General features: G+C 42.2%; 1 protein-coding gene across 1 annotated transcript; it reads left to right on the forward strand.

Moving 5' to 3' along the window:
- The first annotated feature begins 339 nt into the window (after positions 1–339).
- Positions 340–2,109, forward strand: LOC119289821 (probable carboxylesterase 5). Its single transcript, XM_037569032.1, has one exon. The coding sequence runs from the start codon at positions 370–372 to the stop codon at positions 1,639–1,641; it is 1,272 nt and encodes a 423-aa protein (XP_037424929.1). The 5' UTR covers positions 340–369; the 3' UTR covers positions 1,642–2,109.
- Positions 2,110–20,079: the final 17,970 nt, after the last annotated feature.

A 20,079-nucleotide genomic window follows, 5' to 3' on the forward strand; every position in this document is an offset into this window, starting at 1 on the left:
CCTACACGACACAGGATTGCATGGTCCCTCGTCCTAGTTCATTATCGGATTCGTCGTTGCGTATACCTCGCGGCTTTTGCAATGTGGCCTTTGTCGGCGTTAAAGTTTGAGTCTCTTACTCGTTGACAAGTGATGAAGATGATGCCAACACACAACCTCGACGATGTCTTCTTCACAACAGTGTTTGTGTTGTTTCAATATACTCCTACTATATTTTAACTTGGTCACGAGTACAATATATATACTAGTACTATTAGTTAGTACAGGGCCGTGCTGTGAAGAAAATGGCTCTATAAATTCCGTAGCCAACGACGCGGCAGCGGCACAACTCAAAACAAGAGTTCCAAAGTGAAGCAGCTCAACCGCGCCATGCATGCAAACAAGGAGAACGACGGACGTAACATCTCCGTGGACATGTACCCGTTCATACGCGAGTACAAGGACGGAAGCATCGAGCGTTTCCTGCGCAGCCCATTCGTGCTGGCGTCGTCGGATCAGGCCGGCAACCGTGGAGTGGCAACGAGGGACGTCGTCGTCGACAAGGCCACCGGCGTGTCTGTGCGCCTGTTCCTCCCGTCCCGTGCCGCCGAGACCGCAGGCAGGAATCGGCTTCCTCTCGTCCTCTACGTCCATGGCGGCTCGTTCTGCACGGAGAGCGCTTTCGGCCGTACGTACCACCGCTACGCGACCTCCCTCGCCGCCAGCGCCGGAGCCCTCGTCGTGTCGGTGGAGTACCGTCTAGCGCCGGAGTTCCCCATACCTGCGGCCTACGACGACGCGTGGGCCGCGCTCCAGTGGGCGGCGTCCTTGTCCGACCCGTGGCTGGCCAGCTACGCCGACACTGCACGCACGTTCCTGGCCGGCGACAGCGCCGGCGGCAACATCGTTTACCAGACCGCAGTCCGCGCCAGCCACGAAGTCAACGACGACATGATGAACATTGCGGGCCTGATCATGGTGCACCCTTACTTCTGGGGAGCCAATCGGCTGCCCTCGGAGCTCGCGTGGGCGGACGACAGCGAGGGTGCCGCGGCGGTGTTCCCACCGTACGGGGTGGACCGGCTGTGGCCATTCGTCACGGCCGGCCAGGCCGGCAACGACGACCCCCGAATCGATCCTCCGGCCTCGGAGATCTCATCGCTGGCTTGCCGCCGCGTGCTCATCGCCGTTGCCGGCAAGGATACTCTGCGGGAGCGCGGCCTCGACATGGCGGCCAGCATGCTTGATCACGACGCGCCGTGGCCTTGGATGATGCAGGGGCGCCGCGAGGTGACGGTGGTGGAGTCGGAGGGCGAGGACCACGGCTTCCACCTCTACAGTCCGCTGAGGGCCACCAGCAAGAGGATCATGGGGAGCATCGTGGAGTTCATAAACCAGCAGCCCAACTCGTCGCCTGCTAATCCTATGGTGCTTGGAGTGCCGACGACGCCGTTCAAGGACGTGTTTGGGTATGGCATGGCCATGAAGTCCTGGGGCACACGCTCCAGTCTCGCTAGTAACAGTGCTACTTACCTGAAAATTGGAAGGGTTGGGCCATCCAACAAAATCTCAGTTCTACTGCCGATGCCTGCTGGTAACGCTCGTCACAAACGTCCATTTTCTGCTGCTGTTCCGTGGAGTTGTGTGATCAACTTTTTCTAGATGACGGCCGGCCTGATAACGCACACATAAATTAATATCTCATTCAGACTCACTCCAGAGGGTCTGTGCCAAGGCTATGCCCTTCTCCTACGTATACTAGTACACTAAATAAAACACAAAGAGTCTGCTACGTAGTATTAATTACTCTATGAGTCATGGGTATTCCCTTCTCCTGCAGTCCTACGTATACTACACTAAATAAAACAGAAAGAGTCTCCTGCTATTGGTTATAAGTCATGTGAGTCCTTCACGCCAAGAGCTAGATTATTAGTTAAAAGGGTCCTATTGGTCCCATCCATTTGGATTTGTGGGGATCAAATTCACAAATATATGCCAATTACCGGCCAGGGAATTATGTGTGAACTTTTCTGCCTTATCTTATTATTTGGTGTCTGCTAAATGTATGTTTTATGTCTTCCTTAAAAAATGTCTATTGTATGCCATATCATGTCGAACTCTCGTTTTGCATTGAACACTATTGTACATGTAATATCTGATGCTCAAGGCGTTGCATGTTCATGGTGCATATTATGTCCTTCTTTCCTGCACTAGCAAGAGTGCCCGTGTGTTGCAATGGACTAACAAACAAGAGTCATAAAATATATAGCCCCGCAATAAAACAATTCGAATTCAGGGAAATTGCACCAATCTACCATCAATTGTATAGATCAATAATTAGGAATAAATCATTAAAAAAGAAAAGAACAATAGAGATACAATTTGTGACGCCGAGGGAAAATAAATTGATTGGCGAAAGAAACAGATCGGGTCAAATATCTTTAGAACAATGTCACTTTCTAATATGTCATATTTTTTGGGACACAAATTGTACCTACAATCAGCTATAATGATTAATTAAGTTATTTCTTATGCATTTTGAAGCTCATTCCCTGGATTTATAAGTTAAATTACTACATGAAAACATGTAGGATGAAAGTATTTAATTAAAATAATAATAAGTTATCATGTGTTTAGCATGCAAAATTAAAGCAAAAATTAGTTAAGCATGAAAATTGACATGACAATTAGTTAAAAGGCATTTGAAAAAGAACTGATAGGAATAAGAATGTCTGAACTCCATGCGATGTTGTTGCCAACATTGAGAGAAACAACAAAAATTGTACACACCATCGTCAAACTGATTTATAACAACATTGGATGGGCAGAACAATGGCTAAATTAAATCTCGTCCCAAGTGACCAAATATATTGCAGAAGTATGATCTGTGAAGAATTCGCATTTTAATTGATATACACGAAGGAAAAAAAATCCTAGAATCTAGAGCAAGAAATCAGAAATTCATTGGTGAGTTATAAGGTCCAAAGAAAAATTATAATGATAATCTGGTTATAAGGCGACCACTATACGGAAAGATAGTTGGAAGTAAGGATTACCTTATGCACCTCGTAGCCATGTACTACTTTGCCTTATTGTATATGCACGTCAAGGTTGAAGCGCTTGTGCAGATGGGTTAGCGGCATGTACTTCCTTATTACATCTGCATTGCCCATGTGAAGAGCAACCTGCATATATATGCTTGGTGTCATGGATCACTTTTCAATTCCATGTGCCATGCATTGTGTCCAGATATGTTTTTAGTTGTGCTGCTCCCAGTCGCCTGTCATACAGAGACACTGAGCTTATCACTCGATGTAAAGATTTGATAAAATCATGTTACATGTTTAGTAATAATGGAGCTAATGATATTCACAATCCCATCCTTGTCCTCAAATAGCCGTGCAATAGAGTCATTGGTATGTCATAAAAATGTAGTCTCACATGTCAAACTCTGTATTTTATCTATTATGTGTTGGATGCCTTCTATTAATTTTTCTGTTATCTTATGCAGAATTAATTGAAAATGTAATCTCAGACTACTTATTTCATGTTCAATGCCCTCTCTAGTAGCAGGTAACTTTGCTCTTATCTTATAATGAATTGCCATGTACGTAGAAATATTCTTAACACAAAATATAACGGAATTTTTAACGCGCGAACTCGTCCACACCATCAGATCATGTGTGTCAATGTATCATCGTGCAGATTTTTCGAGCCAGCTCAGCGGGAATGACATGGGAGTGTGGCCGAGCGTCGCACACAAAAGTGGTCCCGCTATACTGGAAACAAATTCCATGGGTAAAAAGCGAACTTCTGATTGCTAATAGTATACATTATTAAGCATCCAAAGCAGCAAATGTTCAGTTAATTTTTTATGTTCTGAAATTTAAACAACTTACACTCTACATTTTAGTATTATGCTCATGTAAAACATACGCAAGATGATAATAAGAAGCTACTAAAACCAAAGCATATTAAAAAAAATAGAAGGTGGGCTTCTTGAGAACACAATTGGCATGTGAAAGCTGGCAATCAAATCCCATGGTCTGCAACTTACACTTGGCAACTAAATGTGTTTATGGCATGCATCAAATCAAATCGAATCTGGTAAGGAATCAATCGAGCGCCTTCTCTCGCTGAGAAGCCTCAGAAGATATGTAATCACCTGAAACAAACACATTAGATATGAGTATGAGAAATTTCAGGAATCTTGTGTCTAATCACCTTCTGAAAGATCAACGGTAAAATGGCAGTAGAAAAGGCATACTAACTATTACTATTTCTCTCTTGCGCTCAAATAGCTTAATTTGCATCTAAAGCTAGAATAGAAACTCTATGGACGTGCATACAGTTTAATATGCATGTAGGTATCAACAATCTCCTAAAAATATTTATCAGCAATATATTCCAAACTTGCAAGAATCAGAAGAACCCATTCAACAATTCACGAAGCATGATGCAAAATATAGCAAATTAAAGAGAAAATTATGTACCATATGTACATGCAGATTGCATGACAATAATCTGACCGTTCCGACTGCAACCGAGCCAGAGTCTTCCACTGAAAGATTGCTAGCTATATAAAAGAGATGAGACATATCTTCACCTAGACGGATATGTGGGAAGTTGCTTGACCTGATGCAAGACAGGAGCACACCCTATTCCTCTGCGCAGACCGGCTGTCATTGCGCCTCTACTCTCTCCTTTCGATTTTAAATATTTTTTTGAGAAATTGGAATACAAATATCAGAACTGTTACCTAAAACTAATTCGGTAGATGATCTAGTAATGGATCTGTATGCCCCCTTCATAAGTTAAAACGGCAAAATAAAAGAAACCATATCAAGATATATGGTTGTTAAAGAGGAGAAATTTGAGAATTACTTCCTGCAAAGCCAGGCATAAATTTCGCTGAAGCTCATGGCAACACCATTTAACTTCTTGCTTGTTTACTTTGAACCTGACATTTGACTCCGTGTACAACAGCAAAACGGCCTTCGGCACTGACTGACTCCATTATAGATAGTACAACACGTGTATTGATCTTCCTCTTTCCATCTTAGTGGTGGCTAGTCATAACATCTAGATCGGGGGGCATTGTTTCACATGTGACTGCGGTTTCACGGACGTGATCCTGCAGTCGAGGAAGATACATGAAGTCAGCTTTATGTTGCTGCAGCCGAAGAAGATTAGTGAAGCCAGCTTCTGCACTTGCGCATCTGACTGGAAGATCAATCCAGTGTTGATCACATGTACTTGTGCGTCTGACAAAAAACGAGAAAACTAAGGGGTAATAAGTGGCGAGGGTGGCCGGCCGCGTGTGATTGAAATGTGACCTGAGTATTGTGTGGGGGAGGAACGGAATAAGCAGTGAGAATGGCCGGCGGCGTGCAATTGAGATGTGGCCTGAGTATTTGCTGCCAGGGCTATCTCCTATTTAAAAGGAGTCTCCTAATAGTACGTACATAGGGTAGGTCGTGACTGTATTTTTCAATCTGAACCATTATAACGGTATATGTGAGTGTTTTTTTCTATGAATCGATCCACACCGTAATAATTCGGTCGCACCAGATTAACGTCTCGTAAATTCTAATTAACATGGAAATTTGTTGGGAGTGCCTAATTAATATAGGTATAGATAGATAGATATCCAGTATCGTGTTTAATTAGCCTACCGAGGTTAATTGTAGCATCACATATGAAATGGCATCATGAAGCATTTGCATTGCGTTCCTCTCACATTTAATTAGTTAGCGACATCAATTTGATCAGTTCTCTCTTCTGCCATCGGCTCATATGCAGCCACCAGCCAACGCTTCCCTTGTCGTTTGCATTCGCTTTGATCGTGCATGCAAGCATACCCAGGCTCTCCCTTTTCGCACTCCTCCTCTCTCAGATTATAAGAAGTGCGCGTACTCTTAAGTCGTCAATTTGACCAACCTTATAGAAATCATATATTACAAAAAACATACCATTATAAACTTCAGATGTTCTATTTTCAAACGGTATAATTTTTGTGTTATATATTTTATATTACGGTGATAAAATTGGAAATATTGATTTACATGCAGGACTTGCAAATTGAACATTGGTATACGCGCAGGACTTGCAAATTGAAATGGAGGAGTATGGTTGTTTGCGTTTTCTTTGATCGTGCAAACCCCGACTCTCCTTTTTTTCTATGCTATACTTAATGCATGTGTCTCTTGGATTGATGGTGCATGCATGCATGCTTTCCTACCGCTGTAATCCCAGCCCTTGTCTAGAAATTCATTATGCTGGAATTTATTCTATTTTGGGACAGCCCAATAACTATTTCAGAAATTTCTAATAAATCTTAGAGGTCCACTTAGCCCATTCGTGCAAGGCAAGGGATACTACTATAGTTTAGTCCCACATTGCTAGTTGAGTGGAAGTTGGACCTCCTTATAAGGGAGGATTTTTCCCCACTTGTATGAGCATGAGAACAATAGGGACATCCACGCGCGCTCCTCCGCCGCCGCCCGGCGCGGCACGGCACGGCACGGGTTGCGTGAATGAGCGGACACTAAATCCGAACGGCTCGCCTCTTTGGCTGAAGTCAGACAAACGACCCAGAAGATCCTCTTCCTCTCACCATAAAGTTCCTGAGCACTGCGTTGCTGCTACGATCTTCCCCATCCTGGCTTGCGGCATGCACTGCAACTCGGGACAGTAGGCCTCCAAAACCGCACCTCTTTGAGTCCTGTACGGGAAAAGAGTGATATTTTTTTTGGGGAGCGCTTTGCGCGACTATTTACCGGTTCATCATGGACATCGACGACCACTTCCCCGACGCCGACAACCTCTTCGACGACATGGCTGGCGAGGATGTCGACACCAAGTCCAGTGCTTCTGCTCCTGCTGCTGTCACGTACGTGTTCTTGTTTTTCCCGTTAGAGGTCCTACCAGAGTTCCTTGTTCTAGTGTTTGTCCTAGATATGTTAGGCTCTACTTCATATATGCAACTTGCTCTACTATATGCTCTAGATATGTTTGGCACCATCGCGTAGACGTCCCTAAGTGCGCGCCTCCGCTCCCGCTTGAGAATATGGGTGGCGTATATCATATTCACCGTCTTGATTTGTGGGGGAAACATCTTTTGCCCCCCTATCTTTGGTGGCCGGGGCTCCTCCTTGTCGTCATCGCTTTGCGACCCCTTCTCTTTGCTTCCGGCTTTTGATTTGCTGGCCTGTTTGAAGGCCTAACATTCTCTGTTGGTATGATTAGCTGGTGTACCTGGGGTGCCATGAATTTCACATGGACGATCGAGTATGCGGTCCAAACTGGATGTGCCCGGATCGTTTCTTTTAAATGGTTTTTTCCGTTGTCCGGTCTTAGAGTGATGTAGACCGAACCCCGTTGGCGAGATCCGGTCTGTTGTTGCCGCCCGACCTTTCACGACACTCCACCTTCAGCAGCAGTAGCCTCTCACCCGTGCACGCGATATGCACGAAAAATAGAGGGTTTGAACCTTACGGCCCAGCACGAGAAAATCAATCTCGACGATGATACTCACGCGCAAAAACAATTTCTACAAAGAAATCGCAACACAGAGGTTTTCTAAAGATCCCTCTAAACTTGATACGGGTGTTTACCCTTGAAAACACATCGTGTCTATTTTATCAAATAACCTGCTTTACATTGACCGTACTATGGCTATTTATACTAGTATAGCCGACCCTTTTAACTTGACCGACACACAATAAAACTAGTGTACGTAAACAAGTCAAACTCTTATCTCTAATTAAACTGCCTTTTACATCTCGGCATATATGATAATCTGAGGTGGACCCCAGCCCGTATCCTTTAATGAAAGCAAATCACGTACTAGCAACCTCCAAGTCTTGCCAGATTGAGGGACCTTCTTTTTACGTGGAAGTGGCAAGAATAAAAACAAATTCCTTTCTTTCATTTTATTGGCTGGGTCAAATAGATCACAGATCCTATACTCCCATGTATGTACGTAGGCTCCATTAGCTTTCCGAAATTTGGAGAGTGTTTCTGTTTCCTTGCCAGACCTTGCTTGATCAATGTTGCATGTAGATGCCACGTCTTGATTTACCTCTTCACCTTGCATGTAATTACTCTCCTTTAATACGTGCACGTCCAGAGACTTCTCTTCCTTCTCGTTGGCGCAAAGATCAAACAAAACAATGTCCTGTTTTATTTTAACAGAAAATAATTCCTCTAACCCACTGACATGCGGTACTATTTTGCGATCATCAACGCTAACATCAGTTGCGGCCATATCATAGAGCCACTGAATCCGGCATTTACGGCGTGTCTTCGGCGCTATCGCCATTGTTTCGAGCTTGTGTTTGATGCGTCGGGGCTTGCCGTTGTTATCTCTGGATTTAGAAGTTCCAGGTTTGCTGGAGGTGCTGTTGCTGCGAGCTAGTCAGCTATCCTCGCCCGCACAAAAGCGGGTCATAAGCTCTGTGAGGGCCGCCATGGATCTCGGCTTTTCTTGTCCAAGGTGTCGGGTGAGCCACTCGTCATGGATGTTATGCTTGAAGGCCGCGAGGGCCTCTGCATCCGGACAGTCGACGATTTGGTTCTTTTTAGTTAAGAACCAAGTCCAGAATTTCCTGACTGACTCTCCGGGCTGTTGAGTTATATGACTCAACTCATCGGCATCCGGAGGTCGGACATAAGTGCCTTGGAAGTTGTCAAAGAATGCGTCTTCTAGGTTCTCCCAACTGCCAATAGAGTTATCAGGCAGACTATTCAACCAGTGCCGAGCTGGTCCCTTGAGTTTTAGCGGGAGATACTTGATGGCATGGAGGGGAGGGTTGTTTCCATCGACAACGGGGAGGGTTGTTTCCATAGATAGAACGATAACTGCTGTTTTTTACCTTGAAGCGCAGCGGGGAGGGTTGTTTCCATAGACAGAACGATAACTGTTGTTCTAAAACTGAGCTATGCTATGTAGTACTTTTGTAGAACGCCTTGTTTTCCCCTATTTAGAAGGCATTTTCTAAAACTGCCCTTGAAGTCTGTGAGCTTCTGAGGCACTTTTCAAAAGTGCAGTAAACACCATGATTTTGAGGCGTTTAGCAAAAACGCTGGCAAAAAATGCCTCCTAATGGCATACGTGTTGTAGTGAGCGGACGGCCGCAGCGGTGCTCGACGTGCTGGGGTAGAACAAGGGGTCCCACTTCGGGTAGCACTAGGGATGGGGCATGGTGCAACCCATTTAATGCAGACATATATAAAACATGCATGCCCTACCTCGATGCGAGTAACTCTGTGTTATAGTGGATAGAGCGCGCTCTCGGTTCGACTCGGGCTCAGGTTCGAATCGTGGCGGCAGCATCATTTTTTGGTTCCATTTTATTTGTTTAAAGGCGAAAGAATATAAAGTTTTAGTATCCTAATTTTACAATTGAATCAGATTGTTGTACTGGTTGGGAGGTGTGTGCGTAATGAGCCAGGTCTACGATTCGAACCCCGCCTACGCAAGATTTTTAGTTTTTTGCAAAGGGTATGTGCGTCATTAATAGTAGTGCAAGGGAAAGAATATAAGGCTTCAGTATCCAATTTTAACCACTGAATGAGACTGGTGTAGTGGCTGGGAGGTTTGTCCGTAACGCGATAGGTCGACGGTTTGAATCCCGGCCGCGCAAGATTTTTACAAACTTGCAACGCCCACGATGCGGCTATATCTCGCACATGTTGAGGCACGACTTAGATGCATAACCGCATTGTGGTTTTGTCGCAAGAAGGGTCATCTTCACACAATCTCATGTAATGAACAAGAAAGGGATAAATAGAGTTGGCTTACAATCGCCACTTCACACAAAGATCATATAATTCATGCATCATTCAGAGAAATCCAGATGAAAAGAAGATAACCCCAAATGCCCGATCGTCCCAACTGGGAAGATAGCCCCAAATGCTAGATCCCCAATCGTCCCAGCTGGGATCCACTACTGATCATCAGGAAAAGACACGTAGTAACGACCAAGGTCATCGTCGAACTCGCACTTGAGTTCGGTAGCATCACCTGCACTGGTATCATCGGCACCTGCAACTGTTTGGAAGTATTTGTGAGTCACGAGGACTCAGCAATCTCAAAACCTGTGAGATCAAGACTATTTAAGCTTACGGGTAGGATGTGGTAATGAGGTGGAGTTTTAGCAATTGATAAGCAAAATATGATGGCTAAAGGCGAGTACAAGAGTAAGAAGAGAAACTACGCAACGGTCATGAAGCTAGAAGTGATCAAGAAGTGATCCTAAAACTACTTACGTTCAAACATAACCCAAACCGTGTTCACTTCCTGGACTCCGCCGAAAAGAGACCATCACGGTTACACACACGGTTGATGCATTTTAGTTAAGTCAAGTGTCAAGTTCTGTAAAACCGGATATTAACAAATTCTCATGTGCCACATAACCGCGGGCACGGCTTTCGAAAGTTTATACCCTGTAGGGGTGTCCCAACTTAGCCCATTATAAGCTCTCATGAACAATGAAGGATATTCCCTCTCCCGGGAAGACCCGATCAGTCTCGGAATCCCGGTTACAAGACATTTCGGCAATGGTAAAACAAGACCAGCAAGACCGCCCGACTGTGCCAACAAATCCTGATAGGAGCTGCACATATCTCGTTCCCAGGGCACAACGGATAGGTCAGCCTACGAGTAAAACCAGACCTTGAGTTGCCCCGTGGTGGCCCCGCAGTCTGCCTGTTTTGGACTAACACTCAAAGGAGCACTAGCCCGGGGGGTTAAAATAAAGATGAGCCTCAGGTTAATTAGTCCCAAGGGAAAGGTTATAGGTTGTTAGGCAAATGTAAAACCAAGGATGGGCCTTGCTGGAGGAGTTTTATTCAAAGCGAACTGTCTGACGCGTAAGGAACACAAAATCAAGGAACATAACACCGGTATGACGGAACCTAAGGTGGAAAGAGTGAAACAAAACACCAGCCATAAGGCCGAGCCTTCCACCCTTTATCAAGTGTATAGATGCAATAATTAAATAAGAGATATTGTGATATCCCAACATAATCATGTTCCAACATGGAGCAATCTTCAACTTCACCTGCAACTAACAACGCTATAAGAGGGGATGAGCCAAATAACGGTTTGCTAGGAAGGATGAAAAAGGTTAGAGGGTGACATGGGAAAATGGTAGGCATGGTAAACAAGTGATAGGTAGCGCAGCATATCGATAGAACGAAGCAACTAGCAAGCAAAGATAGAAGTGATATCGAGGGTAATGGTCATCTTGTCTGAGATCCCGCAAAGAAGAAGAACGAGTCCAAGAAGTAGACGAACCAACGTAGTCGAACGGATCCTCACAAATGCAACGTTACCAGAACTATCAAGGAGAAGCGCAACCGGAAAGAAGCAAACAACATGGTAAACAACCATCACATAAGCATGGCATGATGCAAAAAACAAGTATGATGCATGTCCGGTTTAAAAGGCATGGCATGGCAAAGTGCACAAACAACACTACAAGTTAAGTGGAGCTCAATATGTAACGAGTTGCATATTGATGAAACACCACATTCGAGTTATTTAGTTTGCTCTCGTTTAGGTACACAACAATATTGAAAAAATTTAAACATGGCAAGAGGTGAAGCATAATTAAACTAACTATTTAGGCAAGTTTAAATAAGGCCAGAAACAACAAACAACAATTCCGGAAAATCCTCATGTCCATATTTCGAATTTGGTACTGTTCTGCCCTAAACCATATTTTATTGTTGTTAAACAGGAAAATAAAGTGAACCAAGTTAATCTATGCATTTTTTCGCCCCATTTACATATAAAGTTTATTAAAATTGGCGCTACAATTATTTAGTTATGAAATAAAACATTTTAGCATGTCATTTATGCGAAAATAAAGCAAACAGCAAGTTTAAGCAATTTAACATGGATGAAAGCATCATAATGTGAAACTAAATGAAATTCTAAGCATTTTACATATATAGATCATTTTAAATCGACGCACGGTTGTTGAGTTATTATATGCATGATGTTGAGGGTTTTTCTGTAAAACTGTAAAACCTAGGATAAATGCTAAAATCGCAACAGGAAAAAAACACATGCAGCGGGCCGAATCAGACTAGACCTAGTGTACAGGAGAGGGCTGGAGGGGGCTGCTTGATAACCAACAAGTGTAGGGATCGCAACAGCTTTTGAGGGTAAAGTATTCAACCCAAATTTATTGATTCGACATAAGGGGAGCCAAAGAATATTCTTGAGTATTAGCAGTTGAGTTGTCAATTCAACCACACTTGGATAACTTAGTATGTGTAGCAAGGTATTTAGTAGCAAAGTAGTATGATAGTAATGGTAAAGGTGGTAAAAGGTAAAGATAGTAATAGCAATATTTTTGGTGTTTTCTAGTGATTGTAACAATAGCAACGGAAAAGTAAATAAGCGAAGCACAATATGTGAAAAGCTCGTAGGCAATGGATCAGTGATAGATAATTATGCCGGATGCGATTCCTCGTGTAATAGCTATAACATAGGGTGACACAGAACTAGCTCCAGTTCATCAATGTAATGTAGGTATGTATTCCGTAAATAGTCATACGTGCTTATGGAAAAGAACTTGCATGACATCTTTTGTCCTACCCTCCCGTGGCAGCGGGGTCCTAGTGGAAACTAAGGGATATTAAGGCCTCCTTTTAATAGAGAACCGGACCAAGGCATTAACACATAGTGAATTCATGAACTCCTCAAACTACGGTCATCACCGAGAAGTATCCCGATTATTGTCACTTCGGGGTTGTCTGATCATAACACATAATAGGTGACTATAGACTTGCAAGATAGGATCAAGAACACACATATATTGATGAAAACATAATAAGTTCAGATCTGAAATCATGGCACTCAGGCCCTAGTGACAAGCATTAAGCATAGCAAAGTCATAGCACCATCAATCTCAGAATATAGTGGATACTAGGGATCAAACACTAACAAACCTAACTTGATTACATGGTAAATTTCATCCAACCCATCACCGTCCAGCAAGCCTACGATGGAATTACTCACGCACGGCGGTGAGCATCATGAAATTGGTAATGGAGGATGGTTGATCATGACGACGGCGACGAATCCCCCTCTCCGGAGCCTCGAACGGACTCTAGATCAGCCCTCCCGAGAGAGATTAGGGCTTGGCGGCGGCTCCGTGTCATAAAACACGATGAAACTTTCTCTCCGATTTTTTTCTCCCCGAAACGGATGATATGGAGTTGGAGTTGAGGTCGGTGGAGGTCCAGGGGGCCCACGAGATAGGGGGCGCGCCCTACAGGGGGGGGGCGCCCCCTTGTCTCCTGGACAGGCCCTGGGCCCCCTGGTGTATTTCTTTCGCCCAGAAATTCTTATTAATTCCAAAAAGTGCCTCCGTGGATTTGCAGGTCATTCCGAGAACTTTTCTTTTCTACACATAAAACAACATCATGATAGTTCTGCTGAAAACAGCGTCAGTCTGGGTTAGTTTTATTCAAATCATGCAAGTTAGCGTCCAAAACAAGGGCAAAAGTGTTTGGAAAAGTAGATACGTTTGAGACGTATCAACTCCCCCAAGCTTAAACCTTTGCTTGTCCTCAAGCAATACAGTTGATAAACTGAAAGTGATAAAGAAAAACTTTTACAAACTCTGTTTGCTCTTGTTGTTGTAAACATGAAAAGCCAGCATTCAACTTTCAGCAAATATTATGAACTAATCATACTCACAATAACACTTAGGTATCATAATTACTCATATCAATAAAATAATCAGCTAGCGAGTCATAATAATAAAACTCGAATGACAACACTTTCTCAAAATAATCATAACATGATATAACAAAATGGTATCTCGCTAGCCCTTTCTGAGACCGCAAAACATAAATGCAGAGCACCTTTAAAGATCAAGGACTGACTAAACATTGTAATTCATGGTAAAAGAGATCCAGTCAAGTCATACCCAATATAAACAAATAATAATGAATGCAAATGACAGTGTGCTCTCCAGCAGGTGCTTTTTAATAAGAAGGTGATGACTCAACATAAAAATAAATAGATAGGCCCGTTGCAGAGGGAAGCAGGGATTTGTAGAGGTGCCAGAGCTCGATTTTTAAAACAGAGATTGAATAATATTTTGAGCGGCATACTTTCGTTGTCAACGCAACAACTATGAGATAGCTGTATCTTCCATACTACATGCATTATAGGCAGTTCCGACACAGAATGGTAAAGGTTTATACTCCCCCAACCACCAACAAGCATCAATCCATGTCTTGCTTGAAACAACGAGTGCCTCCAACTAACAACAGCCCTAGGGGAGTTTTGTTTAATTATTTTGATTTGCTTGATCTTTTTGGATCATGGGACTGGGCATCCCGGTTACCGGCCCTTTCTCGTGAATCAGGAGCGGAGTCCACTCCTCTGAGAATAGCCCACCTAGCATGGAAGATATAGGCAGCCCTAGTGGAAACATGAGCGGCTAGAGCATACACAGAACTTCATTTGAAGGTTTAGAGTTTGGCACATACAAATTTATTTGTAACGGCAGGTAAATACCTCATATAGGAAGGTATAGTGGACTTGTATGGAACAACTTTGGGGTTTAAGGAGTTTGGATTCACAAGCAGTATTCCCGCTTAGTACAGGTGAAGGCTAGCAAAAGACTGGGAAGCGACCAACTGAGAGAGCGACAACAGTCATAAACATGCATTAAAACTAATTCACACCGAATACAAACATGAGTAGGATATAATCCACCATGAACATAAATATCGTGAAGGCTATGTTGATTTGATTCAACTACAAGCATGAACATGTGCCAAGTCGAGTCACTCAATTCATTCAAAGGAGGATACCATCCCATCATACCACATCATAATCATTCTAATAGCATGTTGGCACGCAAGGTAAACCATTATAACTCAAAGCTAATCAAGCATGGCACAAGCAACTATATCTCTAAATGTCATTGCAAATATGTTTACTTCATAATAAGCTGAATCAGGAACGATGAACTCATCATATTTACAAAAACAAGAGAGGTCGAGTTCATACCAGTTTTTCTCATCTCAATAAGTCCATCATATATCGTCATTATTGCATTTCACTTGCACGACCGAACGATGTGTATAATAATAAGAGTGTACGTGCATTGGACTAAGCTGGAATCTGCAAGCATTCAACTGAAGAGAGAAGACAAAGTAATATGGGCTCTAAGTTAAATAAACAATCATGCAAACGAGAGCCACTAAGCATTTTCAATAAGGTCTTCTCGACCCCCTAAAGGAAAGAAAAGAAAATAAAACTATTTACACGGGAAAGATCCCAACACGAAAGAAGAAGAACTAAAAATCTTTTTGGGTTTTCATTTTAATTTCTACTACAAGAAGAAAACTAGAAAAAGGAAATTTAAACTAACATAGATAATACAATAAAATAGTATGAGCACCGACACTAGTGTGTGAACACGAATCTAAAGTCGGTGAGAAATACGTACTCCCCCAAGCTTAGGCTTTTGGCCTATGTTGGTCTAATACTAGGGATCGCCTGGCTGATATCCATAAGTGAAACCGGGGTTGTACTGAGATGCAGCAGCAACCGCCTCTTGAGCTGCAGCGTGTTGGCGAGTTGCCTCCACTCCCCTCTCATATTCAGCTGCTTCCTCCCTGGTGACAACATATCTTCCTTTTGCCTGATAATCAAAAAGGTAGGGAGCAGGAAGAGTAACTGGGACGACGTTGCGTCTGTCATATATTAGTCGATAATGGAGGAATTGTTCATTCCTCTCAAGAAAATGATGATTAAACATAGCTTCTTTATCCAAATAAACAGGGGGTAAAATCATAACCCCCTCTCGTGGGGCTATGCCAAGATAATTAGCCACACAGGTTGCATAAATTCCTCCAAATAAATTTCCTTTCTACTATTATTCTGCAACCTACGTGCAACTATTACCCCAAGTTATAACGTTTAAAACCTAACACCGCACTCCTGAGGATACTCAGATCAGGGACACACATGTGACATGCTTCATCGTTACCATTAATACATCTACCGATGAAGAGAGCAAAATAATGTATAGCAGGAAAATGAATGCTCCCTATGGTAGCTTGTGCTATGTCCCTAGATTCTCCCACAGTAATACTAGCAAGGAAATTTCTAAATTCATATTTGTGAGGATCATCAATATTACCCCACTGCGGGAGTTTGCAAGCAGTTGTAAAATCCTCTAAATCCATGGTATAAGAAGTATTATAAATATCAAATATGACACTAGGAGAATTACGCGTACAGTTATATTGAAATCTCCGCACAAAGGAATCAGTCAATTGATAGTACTGGGGACACTTATCTTGTAGGAAGTCCTCCAGCTCGACATTACGCACATATGCGTCAAATTCCTCCTTGAAGCCTTCTTTAACCATAAAATCATCGGATGGCCACTCACAAGCTCGAACATCCGCGTTCCTCGGCAATTCAACATCTTGCTGACGAATAGCAATCCTGGGCCCTTTCTTCACCGAGGAACCACCTTGGTACATTCTCCTAAGCATATTTCTTTTCTGAAAATTTCTGAAATTTTTAGTAACTTCAAAATAAAAGTGCATAAAACCTAACAAGATTGATAGCAACTACTCCTACAAGTGCCTAGAGCCTATATCATGCATTAGAATTACTTGGAACCTCATAAATTTAACATGCAAGCTCAAGAACATGGTCACCAAGACAGCAAGGATTTGCAATGAATAAAGCACTAGAACAAACACTAATTAGACCAATGGAGGAGTCACATACCAAGCAACAATCTCCCAAACAGTTTTATGAATGGCGCTTTGAGCAAGGAGATCGAAAATCGCAGCAAAACGAGCTAGAACTCGTGCTTGAGCTGGATGGGGATTTTTTTTTTTGGGTAGAAGATGGAGTGTGTGGGTGCTGGCATAAGTGGAGGGGAGCTACCAGGGGCCCACGAGACAGGGGGCGCGCCCTAGAGGGGGGCACGCCCTCCTCTCTCGTGGCCTGGTGCTTGCCCCTTCAGCAGTAATTTCAGTGCCTAAAATCCTCAAATATTACAGAAAAAATCATACTAAATTTGCAGGGCATTTGGAGCACTTTTATTTTCGGACTATTTTTTATTGCACGGATAATTCAGAAAACAGACGGATAATGCTATTTTTTCTTTATTTATTTTAAATAACAGAAAGTAAAAAAGATAGTACACAAGGTTGTGCCTTCTGGTTTCATCCATCTCATGATCATCAAAATGAATCCACTAACAAGGTTGATCAAGTCTTGTTAACAAACTCATTCCGAATAACACGGAACCGGAGAAATTTTGAAGTGACACGAAGTTACCTCAACTGGGATATGAAAATCCCCAACAATAAGAATATCATACTTTTTCTTGACAATAGGGAGAGGAAATTCAAAACCTCCAATAATAATTGATGGAATTTTCTCAATAGTATTTATGCTATGAACTTGGATTTGCTTTCTCGGAAAGTGTACCGTATGCTCATTTCCATTAACATGAAAGGTGACATTGCCTTTGTTGCAATCAATAACAGCTTCTGCAGTATTTAAAAAGGGTCTACCAAGAATAATAGACATACTATCATCCTCGCGAATATCAAGAATAACGAAGTCTGTTAGGGTAGTAACATTTGCAACAACATCAGGCATGTCCTCACAAATGCCGACAGGTATAGCAGTTGATTTATCAGCCATTTGCAAAGATATCTCAGTAGGTGTCAACTTACTTAATTGAAGTCCACGGTGCAAGGAAAGAGGCATAACACTAACACCGGCTCCTAAATCACATAAAACAGTTTTAACATAATTTCTTTTAATAGAGCAAGGTATAGTGGGTACTCCGGGATCACCAAGTTTCTTGGGTATTCCACCCTTAAAGGTATAGTTGGCAAGCATGGTGGAAATCTCAGTTTCAGGTATTTTCCTCTTATTATTGATGATATCTTTCATATATTTAGCATAAGGGTTTGTTTTAAGCATATCCGTTAAGCGCATGCGTAAGAAAATAGGTCTAATCATTTCAGCAAAACGCTCAAAGTCCTCATCATCCTTTGACTTGGATGGTTTAGGAGGAAAGGGCATGGGTTTCTGAACCCATGGTTCTCTTTCTTTACCGTGCTTCCTAGCAACAAAATCTCTATTATCATAACGTTGGTTTCTTGATTGTGGGTTATCAAGACCAACCGCAGGTTCAATTTCTATATCATTGTTATTACTAGGTTGAGCATCTACATGAACATCATTATTAGTATTATCATTGGGTTCATGTTCATCTCCGGATTGTGTTTCAGCATCAGAGATAGAAGTATTATTAGGATTCTCAGGTGTTTCTTCATTAGGTTCACTAGAAGTTTGCAAAGTCCTATCATTCTTCTTTTTCTTCTTCTAAGAAGAACTAGGAGCACCTAGATTATTATTCTGAGAATCTTGTTCAATTCTTTTAGGGTGGCCTTCAGGATACAAAGGTTCCTGAGTCATTCTACTAGTTCTAGTAGCCACTCTAACAGCAAAGTCCTTTTTATTATTTAATTCAGCAAGCAATTCATTCTGAGCCTTTAGTACTTGTTCAGCTTGAGTAGCAATCATGGAAGCATGTTTACTAGTGAGTTTAAGTTCACCTTTAACTCTAGCTACATAATCATTCAAGCGTACTATCGTATAAGAATTATTCTTCAATTGTCTACCAACATAATCATTGAAATTTACTTGTCTATTCATGAAATCATCAAATTCATCTAAGCAAGGGCTATGAAATTTAGTGGATGGGATTTCATCTTTATCATATCTATAGAGAGAATTTACCTTTACTACCTGTGTCGGGTTATCAAGACAATGTGTTTCTTCAACAGGTGGTATATTAAGACCATGTATTTCTTCAATAGGTGGTAAATTCTTAACATCTTCAGCTTTAATACCTTTTTCTTTCATTGATTTCTTTGCCTCTTGCATATCTTCAAGACTGAGAAATAGAACACCTCTCTTCTTCGGAGTGGGTTTAGGAATAGGCTCAGGAGTTGGCTCAATTGGTTCAGGAATTCGCTCAGGGAGAGTCCAATTATTTTCATTAGTCAACATATTATTCAATAGTAACTCAGCTTCGTCGACTGTCCTTTCCCTGAAAACACAACCAGCACAACAATCCAAGTAGTCCTTGGAAGCATCGGTTAGTCCATTATAGAAGATATCAAGTATTTCATTTTTCTTAAGTGGATGATCAGGCAAAGCATTAAGTAATCGGAGAAGCCTTCCCCAAGCTTGTGGGAGACTCTCTTCTTTGATTTGCACAAAATTATATATTTCCCGCAAGGCAGCTTGTTTCTTATGAGCAGGGAAATATTTAGCAGAGAAGTAATAAATCATATCCTGGGGACTACGCACACAACCAGGAGCAAGAGACTTATACCAAGTCTTAGCATCACCCTTTAATGAGAACGGGAATATCTTAAGGATATAAAAATAGCGAGACTTCTCATCATGAGTAAATAGGGTAGCTATATCATTCAACTTGGTAAGATGTGCCACAACAGTTTCAGATTCAAGGCCATAAAAATGATCAGATTCAACTAGAGTAATAATCTCAGGATCAACAAAGAATTCATAATCCTTATCAGTAACACAGATAGGTGAAGTAGCAAAAGCAGGGTCAGGTTTCATTCTAGCATTAAGAGATTGCTACTTCCATTTAGCTAATAGTTTCTTAAGATCATATCTATCATTGCAAGCAAAGATAGCTTCAGCAGCTTCTTTATTCATAACATAACCCTCAGGAACAATACGCAATACATAATCATTGGGAGAATTTTCATCATCACTATCATCTATAATAGCATCTTCCATATTTTCATTCCCCCTAACTCTAGCAAGTTGTTCATCAAGAAATTCACCTAATGGCAAAGTAGTGTCACGCACAGAAGTAGTTTAATCATGCATAGAAGAAGTGGTATCATCAATGACATGCGACATATCAGAATTCATAGCAGTAGCAGGTTTAGGTGTCGCAAGCTTATTAATTACAGAAGGAGAATCTAGTGGAGAGCTAGATGGCAGTTCCTTACCTCCCCTTGTAGTTGAGGGATAGA

Source organism: Triticum dicoccoides, chromosome 4A, assembly GCF_002162155.2.
Source record: "Triticum dicoccoides isolate Atlit2015 ecotype Zavitan chromosome 4A, WEW_v2.0, whole genome shotgun sequence".
NCBI classification, from domain to species: Eukaryota; Viridiplantae; Streptophyta; class Magnoliopsida; order Poales; family Poaceae; genus Triticum; species Triticum dicoccoides.